Source organism: Pterocles gutturalis, unplaced genomic scaffold, assembly GCF_000699245.1.
Source record: "Pterocles gutturalis isolate BGI_N339 unplaced genomic scaffold, ASM69924v1 scaffold5127, whole genome shotgun sequence".
Taxonomy (NCBI): Eukaryota; Metazoa; Chordata; class Aves; order Pterocliformes; family Pteroclidae; genus Pterocles; species Pterocles gutturalis.
In genome coordinates this window covers 1-18,981 of record NW_010110007.1, presented here as the reverse complement: position 1 = coordinate 18,981, position 18,981 = coordinate 1, and the positions used below count along the sequence as shown (strand labels likewise).

General features: G+C 42.3%; 1 protein-coding gene across 1 annotated transcript; it reads left to right on the top strand.

Moving 5' to 3' along the window:
- The first annotated feature begins 9,209 nt into the window (after positions 1–9,209).
- On the top strand, positions 9,210–17,273 carry FAM154A (family with sequence similarity 154, member A). The gene is made up of 3 exons (XM_010073153.1): positions 9,210–9,373; positions 11,971–12,173; positions 16,258–17,273. Exons 1-3 carry the CDS (start codon positions 9,252–9,254, stop codon positions 17,271–17,273), a joined length of 1,341 nt encoding a protein of 446 aa, XP_010071455.1. The 5' UTR covers positions 9,210–9,251.
- The last annotated feature ends 1,708 nt before the right edge of the window (positions 17,274–18,981 follow it).

Genomic DNA, 18,981 nt, shown 5'->3' with positions numbered 1-18,981 from the left:
TAACTTCACCATTAGCAAAAACCACCTTCTGAAGAATGAAAGGAGACAAAAATGCAGGTGGTTTTTCTTAGATGAGAAGTAAGACACCAAATCCAACCATGGTGATTCGTTGCATCATGGCTTGATAAAACTTAATGACAAACCTTCAGATTTACCTATGTGCCTGAGGCTGAGTTCCTTAAGGTGTTTTAGACAGATAAGAAATTACCTGGCCTAAGGTCACTTGGGCTTGCCCAGACCCAGTTGTCAGCTAACAGAGGCAAACTACAGGCCTGAGTCCAAGATGCCACAGTCTAAATATTGTGTGCTGTTGCCACTTATTCCCACATGCTGATTCCTAATCCACATCTGTAATGGTGATATGCCTGCAGCTGTTTTTAATGACCTGTTTACAGCAAAACATGCTAACAGTTACAAAACAAGCAAAAGTAAAATATCCAAATCCTTTGAAACTGAGGCTCTGAAGTCAGTCTTTACCTGTGAAAAATTTGGTGTTTGGTTGTTTAAGCTAGACTATACCATACTCAACAACAAGGCTGGACTGATCTGCTACAGGCGACAGTAATACCAGTGTTTCCTTAGCTTTTGAATGCTTCAGTTTGCATCTTTGATTCCATTAACTGTTGTAAGATTGAAATATTACATGTAGTGCTTAAGAGGAATAGTACATCAGAAAACTTACGTAATTTGAGAGCAGCCTTTCGCGGCATATTTATGAAAAAGTAATTACAATGTAATTATCAAAATAGTTCTTTCAATGTGCCAGATGGCAGAAGTTCATGCATTTGTGACCTTTGGTTAGCTTAAGATTTGCACTTGTGTTCCCAGTAAACACCACTGGTGGGGCTTTCAGGTTTGTTTGGTTACCAGCTTTGCATAAGCCAAAAGTCAGGAATGATGTCAGATTTTAAACATTCATGAGTATTTTTATTATAAATCTTATTATGTACACTAGTTAGCATTAAAGGGCTGCACACAGTTGTACTTTTAGTCTGTTTGGTTTTTAAAGGGACTGAGTGCCTCTGGCTAGCAAGCTATCATGAGTTCATGTACCTCTAAGTTAATGCAGTAGGATAAGGGGATTTTAAGATGCCAAAGATACAGTGTGTATTTTGCCAGGTTATTCTACAACTAGTGTGAGTTGCCTAGTTGTATAATTAACTTGAGCACTAAAAGCAAAATCCAGATTTCCAAAGTGGCTGTTCTTCCTAGCACTTTGATACCACTTCTCCCTCCCACACTTCTTCCTTCCCACTTAAACCCTGGGTATCCTTTTACCTCTGAGTGTTTTCCATAATTCCCTGCAATCCATTGATATCACTCCACACTGTCTGTCCTCTTTTCTAACTCCAGACAGTGCCTTTATTGGCTTCCTGCTTGGTTTCTCCCCATCCTCCTTCTAAGCACATTTGCTCTTTCTAGTTTCAGGTGTTCTTTGCTGCTTTGCCCCCAGCGCTTTCTCATGTATCTTTATACATCTGAGAGTATTTGCTCTCAGCTTGCAGCTTTTTTTGCTCCACATACCTGGCTCCTGTAGAGACTTTTTTGATGGGAAACCTGCAAGAACTATGTTTTCGATGTGCATGAACAAGGTGTAGCCCATGAGATCCTAGCTGGCTGTCTAAAGGGCTGGAGGAGGTCCTTACTGTGCTCATGTATTATTTATGTGCTCACAACCTGCTTCTTCAAAATGGAAAAACCCTGGAGAAAAGCCCCTTTGTGTTTCCTAGCATTTCTAGAAAATGCTTTGAAAATATCGGTGTGCTTTGTCAACTGCAGTGTTTACCAACACTGTGGAAAAATGCATTGTGTCAACAAAAAGGTATTATTCTGCTTTCTGGAGTCAGCCTAGGGATTTGATCAGGAATGCATGTAAACTGCACTAAAACATCAGTGATTATGTAAGACTTCCTGAATTTAAATTTCCAGAATAATTTGCATTTTTATGCATAGAAATGACCATATGGGAAGCAATTGTATAGGTTAGGGAACATGAAAATGGAGCAATTCGAATTCCCATCAGTAGGATATGCCAGCAATTTGCGAAGTTTGGCAGGTGCACACAGAAATAAGAGCAAACACAAAACTGTATCACTGTTTTAACACAAAATCTCATGCATTTCAGAAAGCCAATACGGATGTCAAGAGAAAATGAAAGGGCGGTGAATGTGGCTTCACCTGGGTAGGCACAACCCAGTCAACCCACCAGTTTTAAGTAGAAAACATGGGCAATTTTTGGTAAAGGCAGCTGTCATGGGAGAGCTGAGTGGGTTGGCTACCAGGACAGAACCACACTGCCCAATGACATGTGATCTAGAACTTTTTTACCACACAGGTTAGGGATAGCAGGTGGATAGTGATTTCTAAGATGTCTCTTGCCTGACACAGGTGTCCTTTGAACTGCATCCAGGGTCTCTGTCCCTCCAGTCTTGTGCAGGGTGACAGCACAGACCTCAGGGCAGAGGACACTCACTCTGATCTCCTGATTAATTTGAGCCCTGGATGGTGGCCTTGTGCATAACTTGGGACATCCATGGATGTGCTACTTTGCAAGGGGTTCTCTTCACCATCTGTTACCTTCTGCATTGGCTATTTTGTCATGCTGCCAGTGGCCATGGGTAATCACAAGTAACCAATAGCTGTGACTTTTTCATAGGTGGTGCCACTGCACCTGTGTTTTCAACTTTCTCTGCAGTGGGGCATTTGCTAACTTTTCTGGCCAAAAGTGAATGCAGTGCTAGGTGATGCTCTGGCTGCTCTGACTTAGCCATATGGTGCCAGGTGCTCTGCGTTGAATGCTTTGGCTTCTGTTCTAGCCATGTTGTTCTTGTGCATACATAGCTTCACAAGTTAAAGCCTTTTAAGACGTACACAAGTTGCAGGTTTCAGGAAGGAAACCCCAGAAAATATTATGGCACTTTAATTAAAATAATATATCTTTTCCCTCTAAAGCCTAACAGTGCTTGCTGATTTAGTTAACCCAACTGTAGTAAAAACTGATATTTAAAAACCTACCTAAAGTTTATGAGAGTTGAATTCTATTTTTTTATTCTTACAAATTTCTAGAAATCTGAAGGCCTATTTTTTTTTTTTTCCAAAAGGACTCTAGTATTTAGATCATTACAGATGGCTGTTGGTAAGCATCTGAAATTCACTCTGTGCAAACTTACCCTTATTAGAAGTTGTGTAATATGCAAGTACCTTAGGTTTCTCTAAAGTTTTTAGGAAAGCAAGATGAACAAAAGACCTTAATAAATTCTAGCACCTAGGTTTGCAAAAATTAAGGCAACCATACCTGGACAGAATTGGCTAAAGGCAGAACCAGAAACTTTTAACTAAGTAAATGGCCCTTTAGTAAAGTTTTGGCGACAAGAGAAAGTATTTCAGGCAAATTTTATATGTGCAATGTCACTGATTCTTCCATTATTCTTACTTCTTTATTTAAATATTCAAAAAACTGGTTCATGACTGAATAGTTCGGCATGCTTCATATAGTGCAGAACTCATGGTCTTAATGTATGTTGTGAGTTCTAAACCTGCTGCCCTCCAATTTTAAGAATGGATAAAATAGTAGCTTGTATGCCAGCTAAATATCTTACCAAAATAAACAGTTTTTCTTAATTCATATGCATAACCATATTTGCTTGATGAGATACATGCAAAGAATTTCTGAAGTTCTGGTTGTTCATTGTGTCTCATGAAACATTTTAATAGTTAATTAATGTTTAAAAAGAGATCTCAGGGAAATTTGTAGAAATGTTCATGGTAAAGAGCATAGTAACAGTGACCATCAACTGTTATGTGTACTTTTAGCACTAGAGCATAAAAAGCCACATGCAACAGTAATATAGATATCCAATGTAAACATCATTGTAGAAATAAGTCATGTACTTACATGCAAGGTTTGTATGTCTCTATTTTTTCCCTTGCCATTCCCACACTTTTAAAAAAAATTAAGTCAATGAAAAAAGAGATAGTAGCTACAATGTTGTATGGCTGTTACTTAGAGGACCCAGTGATGAACCGACTGCTGATAAGTCCAGTTTGATGTCAAGTATGTGTATCTGCAGAAAGTGAGGCTACTCAAAGTTTTCACCAGACAACATAACCCATCTGAGGTATAGACATGGTAGTTATTCTTAGTTATTGTTTTCTTAGGATGAGATAATGCTGACCAAGAAAAGCTGTCTGTAATTGGGATGAGATAATGTTGACCAAGAAAAGCTGTCAGTAATTCAGGATTCAGTTCAAATTTACAGCTGGTGAAAATGTAATAAAACTGAGATGAAAATACAAAAGGCATTCTACTACAGGGAAAGATGGACTACAAAATTACTCTTTTGCCAAGAGGGCTGATTGTGTTCTTACTTATAACTCTGGAAATATGGAAGCCCATCACCTATCAGCAGTGAAAAATGATAGATCGTCCATTTTCCCATTTCCAGAAATGGAAAGCTGTTAATTTCAGGATTCCTGACAACTTCCTAATGGCTGGAATTCTTTCATACAGGGAATAGTTCAATAGGAAATTTAATTTTTTCCTGATGTATAACTTAGTCCTTTTGACTTTTTTCCCATCAAGAGGTTTTTTTTTATGGCTTAAGAACTTCCATCCTGGCAAAGCAAGGTGACCATCTCTTAACAGCCAAAATTTGTCTGCAATTCTCTAAGCTGGATGGACTCCTAGAGCAGCTTATGATCTTTCCATGCTGTTTATATTGTCAGACTATATTGCCATATTGATAACCAGACTTTTCCATAGCACTTCACACTTCAGGTTGTAAATTTAATACAGAAGTAGAAGTAGTGGATAACTGCCTTTCCTTTTGCATGGGGAATGACAAATATAATGTAGGAGTGAGGGAGCTGTTTGTAAATCTCTTTGCCCCCGCCCCCCTTTCCTTTCTTGGCTTGCATGACACACATAGTATTAGAAATGCCATAGATCACAGCAAGCAGATATTGGAGACCTTCTGGCAAAATTTTATCAGCACTTGTCTTATGCATCCTGACATCTGGAGCAGTTGGTGAAAACATGCTTTTGGAAATTGTTTTGCAGAACCTTTCTTTTTTACTACGGCACCAGACTCAGGTCCTGTTAAAAGAACAGAGGACCTTATTTCCCTCTCAAGTACTCCTCTTGCACACCAGTTTAAATCTACTGACTGCAGAGGAACAGCTCCTCATTTCACTGGTGTAAAACAAAATTACCTGTAGAAGGTATTGCTCCAGGTTCTATGAATCTATAGCAGTTGTTAAAGTCATCTTCAGCTGTCTTTTAAACAAAATTACTGTTTTGCCCTTAAATCAATGGTAATCAGTTTCCACTTTTTATAGCACAGAAATTAATTGGTGGAGTTATTTTACAAAAAATAAATATTCTAAGTCTTACTTGAATTTGAGGACACTGGGTTGTGGACCATATGTTTACAGATTATACAGCATCCCACAGCTGTGAATCATCCGAGTTTACAAAGCATGTGAAAGCAGTAACAAATCTGAAGGAAAAACAAGGCCATAGGCAAAGGGAGCAAACTGTTGGGTTGGATCTCCATCCCACCCACCTTACAGATTTCCACCAGCTCCAGGCCAGGCTTGTGGAAATGCTTGTGGCCCACGGGGTTTGAAAAAATGGGTGAGATTCTGGTAGGAATCAGAGATTGCAGGGCAGAGAATTTCTTCTTTCTGAAGAAGGTTGCAGTGAGAGAGGAAAGAATGGGATGTGTGAGCAGAGGGAAGGGACTCAGGCTACCACCATGATAGAGAACTCCATGAAATCGTAGGATCACAGAACCTCTTAAATTGGAAGGAACCTATGAGGATCATTGAACCCAACTCTCTGCTCCTCACAGGACTGACTAAAACTAAACTAAGAGCGTCATCCAGGTGATCCTTGGAGCCTTGCAAGCTTGAGGCTGTGACCTCTTCCCTGGGGAGGCTGTTCCAGTGACCTTCCACTGTCTAGGTAATAGAACCTTTTCCTAATGTCCAATCTGAACTTCCCATGCAGCTTAATTCCATTTCCTTGTGTCTTGTCACTGGTCAGGACCTTCTCCTTCACTGCCCTCCTTGAGAAAGTTATAGACTGCCATGAGGGCACCCCTCTGCCTTCTCTTCTCCAAGCTGAACAAGCCAAGTGACCTCAGCTACTCCTAAGTCTTGCCCTCAAGGCCCTTCTCCATCTTGGTTGCTCTCCTCTGGACACACTCTAATAGTCTGATGTCCATCTTGTACTGAGGCGCCCACAACTGCACACAACTGGAGATGGGGCTGCACCAGTGCAGTGCAGAATGGGATGATCACCTCCCTCAACTGGCTGGTGATACCGTGCTTGATGCACCCCAGGACATGGTTGGCCCTTCTGGCTGCCAGGGCACACTGTTTACTCATGTTCAAGTTGCCATCAACCCAGACCCCCAGATTTCTTTCCGTAGGGCTGCTCTGCAGTCTCTCATCCTGCAGTTTGTAACCAGGATTACCCTCTCCCAGGTGCAGAATCCTGCACTTGCACTTATGAAATTTCATATGCTTGATGATTGCCCAGGTCTCTAGTCTATCTAGATCCCTCTGTAAGGCCTTTCTACCCTGGAGGTAGTCTACACTCCTCCTAATTGAGTATTATTGGCAGACTTGCTTAATGTACATTCGACTGCTACATCTAGATCATTTATAAAAACATTGAAGAGCCCTGGTCCTAAAATTGAGCCCTGGGGAACCCCACTGGTGACTGACCACCAGCCTGATGTGACCCCATTTACTGTAACTCTTTGAGTCTGACCCATCAGCCAATTGTTCACCCATCATATCATGGTCTTGTTTAGCTGTGTGCTGGACATTTTGTCCAAAAGGATATTGTGAGAGAAAGTATCAAAAATTTTGCTAAGATCCAAAAAATTCATACCTGCTGGTTCCTTTTGTCAAGTAGATGGGTGACCTCATGATAAAAGGAAGTTAGATATAGAAGACTTTCCCCTTGTGAACCCATGTTGACTATGACCAATGACTGTGTTGTCTCCCAAGTGTTTTTGAATTACTCCCAGAATAACCTTCTCCATAATTTTATCTGTCACTGAAGTGAAACTGACAAGCCTGTAATTACGAGGGTCTTCCTTCTTACCCTTCTTGAAAATAAGGATGTTTGCTTCTGCTTTGGTGCTAGGCTTTTCTCCAGCATTCAGAAGGCCAGGTCATAATTTTTTAGTGTTTTTAATGGCAGTTGAAGGGTCGTGTATGCAGAAATAGGTTTCTGCACTGATTCTGAGGATAGTTCTGGCATACAGATATGTGTGCCTGCAGCCCAGAAACAACCATGGAGGTGACTCTCTCCCCCTACTCTGCTCTGGCGAGACCCCACCTGGAGTGCTGTGTTCAGATGTGGGGCCCCCAACATAAAAAAGACATGGACCTGTTGGTGAGAGTCCTGAGGAGAGCTACGAAGATGGTCAGAGGGCTGAAGCACCTCCCCTATGAGGACAGGCTGAGAGATTTGGGGTTGTTCAGCCTGGAGAAGAGAAGGCTCCGAGGAGACTTAATAGCAGCCTTCCAGTACCTGAAGGGGGCTACAGGAGAGATGGGGAGGCACTCTTTATCAGGGAGCGTAGTGATAGGACAAGGGGTAATGGGTACAAGCTGAAAGAGGGTAGATTTAGACTAGATGTTAGGAAGAAATTTTTCACTATGAGGGTGATGAGGCACTGGAACAGGTTGCCCAGGGAAGCTGTGGATGCCCCATCCCTGGAGGTGCTCAAGACCAGGCTGGATGAGGCTTTGAGCAACTTGGTCTAGTGGAAAGTGTCCCTGCCCATGGCAGGGGGGTTGGAACTTGATGATCTTCAAGGTCCTCTCCAACTGTAGCCATTCTATGTCTCCATGATTCTATAAATGTCCCTGAGGATGCTTGACACCATGTCTGCAGCAGAGGGTCTGCCTGGTGCAGGCTGGAGCTCCACAAAGCCTCTGCTCCAGGCCACACCCCTCCAGACCCTGTGCGTGCAGCTGAGCTGTGATGCAATACTAACTGGTGGTATTAATGAAGTGTCATTAATTAGTTCCTGATCAGCCATTCCGTATTTGCAAAATGCTACTGCTGGCCCGTGTCTGCACCGAATGCAGACTACCATGATGAACTAGATAGTATAGCTATTTCCCCCACTCCGGTCTGAGTGCAGTTTTACAGTGAAAAGCTAACATAAGGACAGCCTGTGTTGGAAGGTTTTTGTCATGAAATACATTCCAGCAAGGTCACCAGAGATTATCTGTATAAATTTAGGTAATCAGACATCTATTGATCCTAGATTGCTCAACATTTAATGGGGACTTTGTTAAGTATAGAACCCCTTACAAATGAGTAATTCAGCTCTGGACCAGACATAGCATTGGAAAACATGCATCCAGCAGGGAACACACTGACTTGGGCAGGAATGATCTATGAAGTTATGTCCCCAGAGGGCCATAAAACGTTTTGTCTCTGGGAAGAAATCTGCGGGTGGGATCCCAAGTCTCTTTTTGACAAGATGAACCTTGCCCACCCTGCTCTGGCCTGATTCTAATGTGGAAAGAAGGAGGTAATCAGTAATGGACAATCCATGGTGATATTTTAGGTTCAGTCAGGAGCGAGTTTCCTCAGAAAATCAGTTTGTTCTCACTGTCCTTGTTTTGGTGCACATTATGGAGAGGTCTTGCAGTACGCACACTGAATTGCTTTTGGAAGGACAGATGGGCAGAGCAGTGCGGCCCAAGTGGGAGTGTATGGAGACTCCTGAACTGTTACCCTCCTGCTCACTTGTCCACAAAAGTGAGCTCAATATGTGGGCAAAGTAGATAATAAACTTATGAGAGATGGAACAAAAGGGACATTAAATATAGTTTCCAGTCCAGTACTATATGGTGCACTTGGCTGTATCTCAGATTAATTTGTCTTTTTAGTTCATCTGGGTGAACTTGCTTTTCTTAGGCTGTTTTTGTTGGTATCGTGGACTTTTTTGACTACAGGCTGTAGTAGTAGACAGAAACCACCCTTGCTTTGTGAAGGTTATGCTTTTGCACTTTAAGTAATCAAGGCTGTAGCAGTCATTGCAATGCTCACTTATCCACTATTTTGTAGTTGCAATTTGCAGCCAATGTATACAATGAGGTGTTATTAATCAGCTACCTGTCAGTCACTACCTTCTCTGCTGTTTTTTTTTCCTTGCAGAGGTCACCGTTGTCCACACCAGCCCACCAGGCCCTATGAGAAGAATGAGAAGCCATGCATGCTGTCAGAGTACATGGACAGATACCCACTTTATCCCACAACTCTTCCTAGAGGCCCATTTAAGAAAAAGGAAGCAGACAAGATGGCGCAGATACCCATGGAAGGCATCTCAACTACAAAGTATGAAAAATAGTGAAAGAGAGTGAGGACTGTGGCTTGGATAATGTGTGTGTGAGAGACAGGTAATGGAGAGAAGAAAAATTATTGGTTTTCACAAGGGGAGCTTGAACAACGTTGCAGTTGTACAAACACTCAAGAAGGCTCTGTGAAGGAAGGATGAAGGTCTGAGGCCAGTTGTTGTAGTGGAAGCAAGCCGCTATTTTTCTTGCACTTTCTGGAGGTTGAAATGTGGTCTGATCAGAGAATACATGGGCCATAGAAGAGTCATGGTCTTGGCTATTGTTCACTTTCTGTTTTGGGAAGGCTTCTGGGAAATGCCTTCAGCAGAAATGTTACCTGGAAAAGTATGGATGATATTGGAGGAGTATTTTTCTTTTGTTCTGTGTTTTGTGTGGCACTTTGTACACTGATTACTAGTTTCCAAGGAGGTGTGAATGTGGTAGAGCTTGATGACTGGAAAGGGTTGTAGGTGTTTTCCTCAAGGTAGTCACTGTGGACTGATGGGCTGTTTCTGCTTCTCAGCTATGGTGTTGCGTAGTGTTGGTGTTCTGCAGAAGTCCTCACACTTGCACTGTGCCCATCTACCTGATGGAAGCAGCTTCTGAGGCTCTTCCTTGCTTCTGGTAGAGAAGACACTCACAAAAAAATTCTAATTTAATCCTTCAATATGAATCTGAGAGCTTCTCTTTCCTCAAACAGTGGCTGCTGCCTGATCCTGATGTTTACTTCCTTTATCATCACAGGCATAGTCATAAGCAACAACACTTGCCTTTGCTGAACAGAATTAGAGACCTAGGAGATGCCAATGGCTATTAGTAAAGTCTTAACAGCTAACAGAGCCCATTTGTCCTCATCCTGACATGGAAGCTCTACCAACTCCTTCCCCTACCTATGCCTTTTAAAGAGTCATCAATTTAAATCACAAATGTGGCTGATGAAGCCTGAAATGCCCAACTTGCTCATATTTGTGATGCCTCTGTACACGTGTGAGTTTTCAGTAATAACCAAAAGGACCAGAGGGTTTCAAAGAGCAGACTTCACTTCCATCTCCAGCACGAGATTAAGCAGCTAGACATCTTTGCATCTGCCTATAACTAAATCCTGGGCTCACTGCTGTCCTTATAAGGCAGACAAGGAGAGTCAGCCACCATGCAAGGTCTGTCCAGGAGTCCTTAGAAACTTCTCGTTCAATCAGCAAAACTGTCCTTGCTCAGACAAGGGTAGTGATTGCCACAGTAACTGCTACCCCTGGAGTTTAGTACAACTTTTGAAAAGCGGACTAGTAAGAAAGCACAGAAACTACTTATATTTGCTTCTTCAGAGCATGCACTCAATCAGATATGTAAAACTTCCCTATCCTTGTTAAGAGGAGAAAACACAGAGCCTGAACAGTTACCTATCAAATTGCAAGTCTTGCTGTCCTTTGGGCAACACTGGTAAGAAAATACACCCAGCGTGAAAGTGCCAGGGCCTAGTGGAAAAGTGCCACAACCTGTAAGAGGGCTGCTAAAAGCTCTGGTTCTATGTGGCTAAACTCAAGAGACAATGAATTAATGGAGTGTGTGAGAATAACTGCAGGGACTGTGAGGCCAGCAAACATGGGGTTGTCAGCAGTCTTCTCTAATAACACTTCACTGAGTGTTAGGTGTCATACTGCAACAGCAGTATGACAAAGTCATAAATAAAATAAAGTCCGGGAGTTGCAGGCAGTACCATTTTTCATGGGGCCTTGGATGCAGGTTGCCACTGATTTATCAGCAGATCAGGCTCTCCTCTGTAATCTTTGCTGCAGGTTCTGTTATATCACAACAATCAGTGGGAAGGAGGTACTCACACTGTCAGAAAACCATTGATCACACTGGTGAATTGCCCGCCTGTGATGCTACTTGCCTCTGGTACAGGCTCGGCTGTTTCAAACATGGGATTAGGCAGTGTACTGAGTATTCTGGAAAAGACCCTTTCTGTTACTGAGCTTTCCCTGTTAGTGAGGATGGTGCGTGCCTGTTGTATTCTTGCTTGTCTTTTCTTGACCTTTCTTAAAAAAAGTCATTGGCTTTAAATTGCTAACAAAAGTATGCCAAGGGGCTACAACATGCATGACATCTAGGTAAGTACCTCTTGATTTTTTTTTTTTTTTTTTACTTCTGAATTTCTGGTTTTACCCCTATACCTGATACTTTATCTCCCCATCCTGGGCTGGACTGCTGGACGGGGTGTTGTCTGGGAAGGCTATTGTTGCCTCTCTCATGTTTCTCATACATACCGGATAGCTATAATTATTGGGCTTTTAAAAGGAGTTATGTCTGGTGGTATAGCTCCACCGTAGAACAGAGATAGCTTTGTGTAAGGCCATTAAGCTCGCTGGATGGAGGGAAGGGGGAACCTGGCCTGCCTGAGGTTGTTCAGAGCTGCCTCAGTTCTTTTTTTAGAGTCCAGATTTACAAGTGTAAAAGGCTTGTGTTCTTCATTAACTGCTTGTATCTTGTCCAGACTTTCTTAGACTGTGGAAAGAAGGGGAAGTGTTAATTTCTTTGTGTGTCCAGAAAACAGAACATAATTTTTTCCTTAAAAGACATAAAGAAAATTATTCTTCACAGGAGAGATTACATCGCTCATGAAGTGTTGCCACTGCAACTTAAACCACCTGAAAAGCATGTCGAGAGTGACAAGCCTATGGATTTGACCACCACTTATAAACAAGATTATAACTTCTACCCTACATGTCAAGTACCTCCATGCATCCCCTCTGTGATGAGATGCATACCCAGTGTCAAGATGGATACAAGAACCACTTATGAAGGTATGTGCCCTTGCCTTGCAGCTTCTTTCAGTACTTCACCAGTATCTTCATTTTTTTAATAAGACAGATCACAACAGTGTGCTGTTGTTATTCCTTCTGTCTATGTATGCCAACAAGCTGTGCAGGAACCACATAGAAACAAATCGTTGGGAATACAGCCCTGCCTTCATGGTAGCATTGGGATCTGTCTGAATTCACCTCCTTGGCATGTCTACGGGCATCCTAGGTAGAAGCAGGGCCATGTGGACTCCTGCAAGTTGGTCCAGCTGCATCATCTTTAGGGTATACTGAACATAATCTTGGTGTATGGCAGGGCTGGTCCACGCATTCAGTGGATCGGATACATCTAAAATATGTAGAATTTGCTGGGTCATGAAGCACGGGACCCTTTTTGTGTGTGCTGCAGAGTCAATTTGTGGATGTGCCAGAGACATATATGGGAATTACAGACACACAGAAGTTCCACACAAGCGTCCAAAGCACTTAAGTTCTGGTCCTGGTTGAACAGGTGAACTGTGCATCTAACTATGCCTTCATTTCTCAGTAGCAATAACTTGGTGCAGGTGGTTTGTTTTTGTTGGGGCTTTGTTCACTCCTCTCCACCAGCGGGAATTCACTTCTGCATGTTCTGGGAGAAAACTTCCAGTCACAGAGTTACAGTAATTGTGCTAGTTTTTGTAGTAAGTCATAAGTAGAAAAGCAGAGGATTTTGCCTTGGCACACCTTCCAGCTAGCTAACATTGACAGGCAGATAGCTAGCATTTGTGTATTTCTTAAAATTGCTTTAATGATTTTATTTTATTTTTGTTATGTTGTGCAAATATGAAAGCTTATGATTGGTGCTGGCATTGAGATTTGTCCCAATGTACAGAAACAATTTTTTTCTTAAAATTCAAAATCAAAAAGGAAGTAAGGAAATAAAAGGTAGGTGAATGCAGTGTTAAGATTACCAGGCTGAAATGACTGAAAATCAGACTTCAGTGCAGCTGGATGTTTGCAATGGCATAAACTGGAATTTTTACATTAAGCACATAGGAAATACTGTCCATTTAGAATGACTTGAGTCATGAAGTCTATGACCCACAGGTGCAAAATACCCACATTTACACAATTTTGAACACTTTGTTCTGCATAGGCAATGTCACCAGATGGTATTCATTGGAATAGCTTCAGTGAAGCCAATAAAAAAGGGCTGCTTTGCAGAAGCAGAGGATCTTTCCTTCTGTGTTTAGATATCCTTAACTTCTCCGTATCCGAAGCAGATTTATATCTTCGTCTTTTATCAGTGTTTAGGTCAGCACCTTAACTGTTACTCCAGAGCTCTAATAAAATATATTGCAGCCACATTTGGTTATAATTTGCAGTATTTTTCAAAACACTGCAAATCAAAATCTTCATACAAACCCTCTTGAAGATCAAGTTGCATACTGAATGAATTTCCTTTTAAAGGCCCAGGTTCACAAAAATTACAAGTTTTCATTGTGCTGTTCTCTAAGCATTGACAGATCATTGATCACTACTCAAGTGTGAAAGTTTGAAACATGCTATTCAATTAATTGTCCTAATTCAAATATTTAAGCAGCTTATGAAACAGTGCTGCATTAGTATTAAATTACCTTTCCTGCTGTGTTGTCATACTCCTTCACACTAAACACACCATACCCCAAATGACACTGTAGGTTTAAGATGATGCTGGTGCACATGACAACTTTGCAACTTAAGGTTTCAAAATTCTCATCTCCTCCAAGCTACACACATAGCTGTTTCTATCCATCTGCAGGTACTAATCTAGTTTTAGTTTTGTCTTGCCTGGTTACATTGAGATGAGCCTAACCCTCCAATAACATATGGTTCATATCCTCTGTTCCCTCCTGTACCCCCTAATGTTTTCAAGATTGCGCTACATGGGAAACTGTTAATATCTATGGGAGAAGAATTAACGTTACAATAAAATTGTAACATATTTTGAAGGAATAGTAGCACTGCTGGCTTTTGCTAAGTGAAATAAATTCATGATGTCTATGAGGTCTCCGAATGTGTAAAGCTCGAGCTTGTAAATTTTAAAAATTGAAGACAGGTGGGCTTGCTTGTCATATTTAGAATATTTTGAAAAAGCTGTGGTAATATCCAAAATGCACAGACTCCAGCAAAGATGATGGGAGAACCTAAGAAGTTTTTTGGTAACTCTTGGCTGGCACCTGAAATGTCAGATCTCTGAAAAAGCCCTTGCTTAGAGATGGGCTGAATCTCATCAGCTTCTCACTTTTTAACACTTTATTAATACATTCCCTGTAATGACACATGTCCGCATATGCTCGTGGTTCCTGGGCCATGTCTCCAGGAAAATTATGTACCCTCAGCACGGGCACAAGGTCAGCACCCCACATCTCCTATTCCCCCAGAGAAACAGGAGCACCCGGGGCATTTAAACACGCCCAGCACTGTCAGGGCACAGAGCCTGGGCTTCAGTGCCACCAATGGCAGCAAACGAATGTCTGTGCTGGTGCGCACGGTCAGGCTCATATTCTTGTCTGATTACGCTAATGAGTGACATGAGGGCAGCTCTGTACCCAGGGGCCAGGGTGCTGGCGGGGAGCAGTACGGCACATCTGGCTGCTGCTGCCCCTCTAGGTCCAGGGCAGAGCAGCTGGATTTGAACAAGAAGGACTTTAAATGGACACCTAGTTGGGGCAGAAAGTTACTATTTTCTGGTCAACTTCACGTTGTAATGAACAAGTCCTTTGTGTAATTGTGTTCGTGCAGTACAATAGCCACTGCCATTCAAAAAGAGTAACTCTGGATTGGAGATCTCAAATGTCCTGATGCCTAATTGCATCATTTACACATTTACTTCCTTCCTGTGCAGAGTCAGCTGGAAGCTTATTTGCCTCATGACTCTCAATGTGGTTTGAAAGGAGGGAAAATTTAAAAAAAAATTGGGTTAGCTCCAAGACTATTTAATCTCAACTTCCCACCAGTAACCATAAAGCTCTCTAGAGGACTTCGCACGAGATTACTAGGAAGGGAAAAAATGATGGTCTTATGGCTGCAGCATTGGTCAGAGAGTTAGGCAGCTTTGCAATAGATTTTTAGTGTGACTGAGTGCAAATCTTTTTAAGTCTCAGTGCCTTGTTTTTTTTCTTGGTATCCTGCCGAGGAAGTAAGGTATGAATGTTTATAAAAATGCCACCTAAAATGTTTTCTTATTTGGATAGACAGATTTACGGAGTATGGACTATCTCAGTGATAGATTCAATGCTTCAGATCAGCATAGACTAGGTCTGCAAATTCCAGCACAGTTTTTCTAATAAGGAAGAATTGGAGACAGAGTTACAAGCTCCTTCTCGGTTCCTGCTTGTACTAACAGCAGGAGTAACACAGAGAGCAAAGCCAAAAGCCAAGGAGATGCCACACAGCACATCTTGCTGACACAAATATGAGCTGCAAACCCCTGAACTCAGCAAACAGTGGGCAGCATCACATCTTTGGCGTTGAGAAATCTGGTCATCCATAAATGAGAAGGTACAAAGAGGAAGGGTAGCTCTGCAACTTGTCCTTTAGACCGGAATGGTGGACATCTGGTCCTGCTTGCCGCAGAGATACTGTTGGAGACACCTATAAAGCCTTCTGCGGACACAGGCGTGCTCTGTCTGTGCTCTGAGCCAGCCAAAACATAGCTGCAGGAAGATAAGAGGTTGAACTCAGTGCCATCATACTCCACTTTCATGATTTCTGTTTGACTGAGCATGAGGACAGCACGCAGCCAGTCACTGCAGAAATTCTCTCTGCAAGACTGAGAATGTAATAATATTCCCATATTGTATTTCACCATCTCTGGAGGTATGGGTGAATACAGGATTATTTTTATTCCATTTTCTGTATAGATGCTAAGCATTTCCAGTGTTTAGCGCATTACTGTATAATATGTTCTACAGCAGCTCTTTTAATAGGATTTGTCAATCATTGCAACATCAACACGTTTATTACAGTAGAAAATGTAATAGTCAAAACATAATACAGTATATATGCCTAAACTCACTGAAGAACTTAGAAGTGCTTAGATAGGATTCCTCTTATGTTTCAGATGACTATGTGCTATGGAATGAACCAAAGACAGAACAGATCAGACCAGACAGGTTTCGCCCATCAGAAGAAAAATTTGACCACAGAACCACTGTCCAGGATGATTATCTCTACAGGGGGCCAGTTTCCACTCAAAGCTGCAAGCCTCTGAATCGAGTCCAGAAAAATAAGGCTCCCTCTGAAAATATAACCAATTATAGAGTGAATTATATTCCACATCCTCTGGAGAAGCCGTATGTCCATAAATATAAGAAATACAAGGCCAGTGAAGTCCCATTTGATGGCCTCACTACCCACAAAGTTTCTTACATGGGGCTGCCTGGTCAGCCAGCCAAGCTGGCAAAACCATACCAGCCGAAGCCTCTCCATGATGTTCCATTTTCCTCTACAACTGAGTTTCAGGAAAAATACCAAACTTGGCCACAGCCTCCTGTATTCACCAAAAAACCTGATGTATATCTTCCTCCTCTGGAGAAAATGGACCTTCAGACCACTACTCAGACACATTACAAGCACCCAAATAGCAAACCAGCCAAGATGTGTCAGCCTTTGGCCCTGCTTAAAAAAAGTACTGAACCATTCAATAACTCTTCTGTAATGAAGGAAGACTATAAGCCTTGGCTGTGTGAGAGACTAAAGCCTATCACTCATGCTCCAGAGCTGACCTTCCCAGCAAAACCAATGGATTGCTTGACTACCTTTCAGAGCCATTATGTGGCTCATCTGCCCACAGTTACGAAAAGCTGCAAACCTGGCTGGTCACGCCCAAAGCATCACACTCTGCTAGATGCTAAAACCACCTATGCTACCAGCTACACACCAAAGGGCTTTGTTAGATGCTTGGCCTCTTACAAAGACCCACCCGGTTACGTCTCTGAGGGAACTGATGCTGATGGTCACAGTTTCTATCTCCCTGTGCCTGCAAGGTGTCAAGTGAAGGAAAAAGAGAGTGGATGCAGCCTTCTTGGAAATGGATTCAAAGTGCAAGGCGCCAGCGAGTTACAAATGAGAGCTTGATTTTGTTTGTAACCTTCTTTCAAAGCTGTCACTGATTTAATATTTATTTAATAAATAAACAAACTCAGTTCCCAGACATGGGCTTTTCTGGATTATTTGCACAAATGAAAAACATAAAATCCAGGGAAAAGACACACTGATCACATTGATCCTTGTTTCTGTGTATTTTTTTTCCCCACCTAACTCTTGCTCTTTAATTGAGAGAGATAACCTCCTGAGATGCTAAAAGTGAGATCTTGTAGTAACTTATGTTATTATTAGTGTAGTGGGGGTTCAGCCATGTCCATGATGACAGTGATAGAACAGCCTTTTCAGAAGAATTACATGCTGTGAAGAAGTCATGGCTGGATAACAAAGTCTGAGATCTGGCCTCATCAGTCACTCCCATCAAAGACGTGTATAAAAGGCACACTTATGCGATAAGTATTATTGAAGACTGCACCTTCACTTACTGTGTCACTGTGCTGCCCAGAGCTAGGCTGTTAGGTGTGAGGTTGTCATGCCAAAGATGGCACCCTAGGCCGACAGTTTGCAAGGGAAGCTTTTCAGTAAAAGCTCTTTGCTGCAGGATGCAGCGAGAGTACTGGAAATGGCGAAGGGTGAAAGTTGTCATGTGTTGTTGATGGAGTTCCGACAGCAGCTGGAGTTGTACTATCTTTTGGATAAGGCCAATATTAAGCTCCTGGCCAGAACTGTTAATTTCTGTGTCCAAGGTGCTTTTCTGTAGGCTTACAAATGTTACATTACTACTGTGAAACTTACTGGCCTCTTAAGAGCATTCTACTTTCCTAAACCCTCCTCTGCCTTACTCCTGGCAGCTCTGGTTGTTTTCTGATATGGTGGGTTACCCTTGGCTGCGCACTAGGTACCCACTGAGCTGCTCTATCACTCCCCTCCACAGCAGAACAAGGGGGAAGAAAATAAGATGAAAAACTTGTGGGTCAAGATAAAAGCAGTTTAATAAAGCAAAAAGCCAAGGCCGCATGTGGAAGTAAAGAAAACAAAGATTTTATTCTCTACTTCCCATCAGCAAGCAATGTCCAGCCACTTCCTAGGAAGTGGCTGCTGGAGACAGACGTTATAACAATGAATGTCCCCCTCCTCCTCCTCCTTTCCCTTAGCTTTTGTTGCTGAGCTGATGTCATATGGTATGGAATATCCCCTTGGTCAATTTGGGTCAGCTGTCCTGGCTCTGTCCCCTCCCAAGATCCTGCCCACCCCTGGGGCCCTGAGCCTACTCAAGGTGCTGGGGTGGTGGGGAGACAGCCTTGATGCTGTGTGAGCACTGCTCAGCAGTAGCCAAAACACTGGTGTTGCCAACACCTTTCTAGCTACAAATAGAACACTCAGCACTATGAGGGCTGCTGTGGGGACAACTAACACTGTCTCAGCCAAACCCAATACATCTGCGTATTTAGCTCAAATGATAGGTAGAGCTGTTGCATGCTGGAGGAGAGGCTTGTGTCTCACCATCAAAGTGGCTGCATTTAAAGGGGAAGTGTGAGAAAATGTTCTCTATAAATGTATAGTTAAAACCTTTGAAACCTGTTGGGATAGAAGCTTTCCATAAGTACTTGCAAGCTAAAGACAAACACATTCCATCCAGAAACAGGTGAGCCTGGAAAATCTGGTGAATGCTTAACCCTGAGGCTGGGAAGCCACTGGAACAATGACCATAGAGGCACACAGAATCACAGAATCACAGAAT

What these genes read in the sequence shown, in the direction of transcription:
- FAM154A (XM_010073153.1), top strand. Translation starts at nt 9,252, where the DNA reads ATGCTGTCAGAGTACATGGACAGATACCCACTTTATCCCACAACTCTT. An exon ending in GAAGGCATCTCAACTACAAA is followed by an intron (nt 9,374 to 11,970) that starts GTATGAAAAATA and finishes TATTCTTCACAG; the next exon opens with GAGAGATTACATCGCTCATG. An exon ending in TACAAGAACCACTTATGAAG is followed by an intron (nt 12,174 to 16,257) that starts GTATGTGCCCTT and finishes CTTATGTTTCAG; the next exon opens with ATGACTATGTGCTATGGAAT.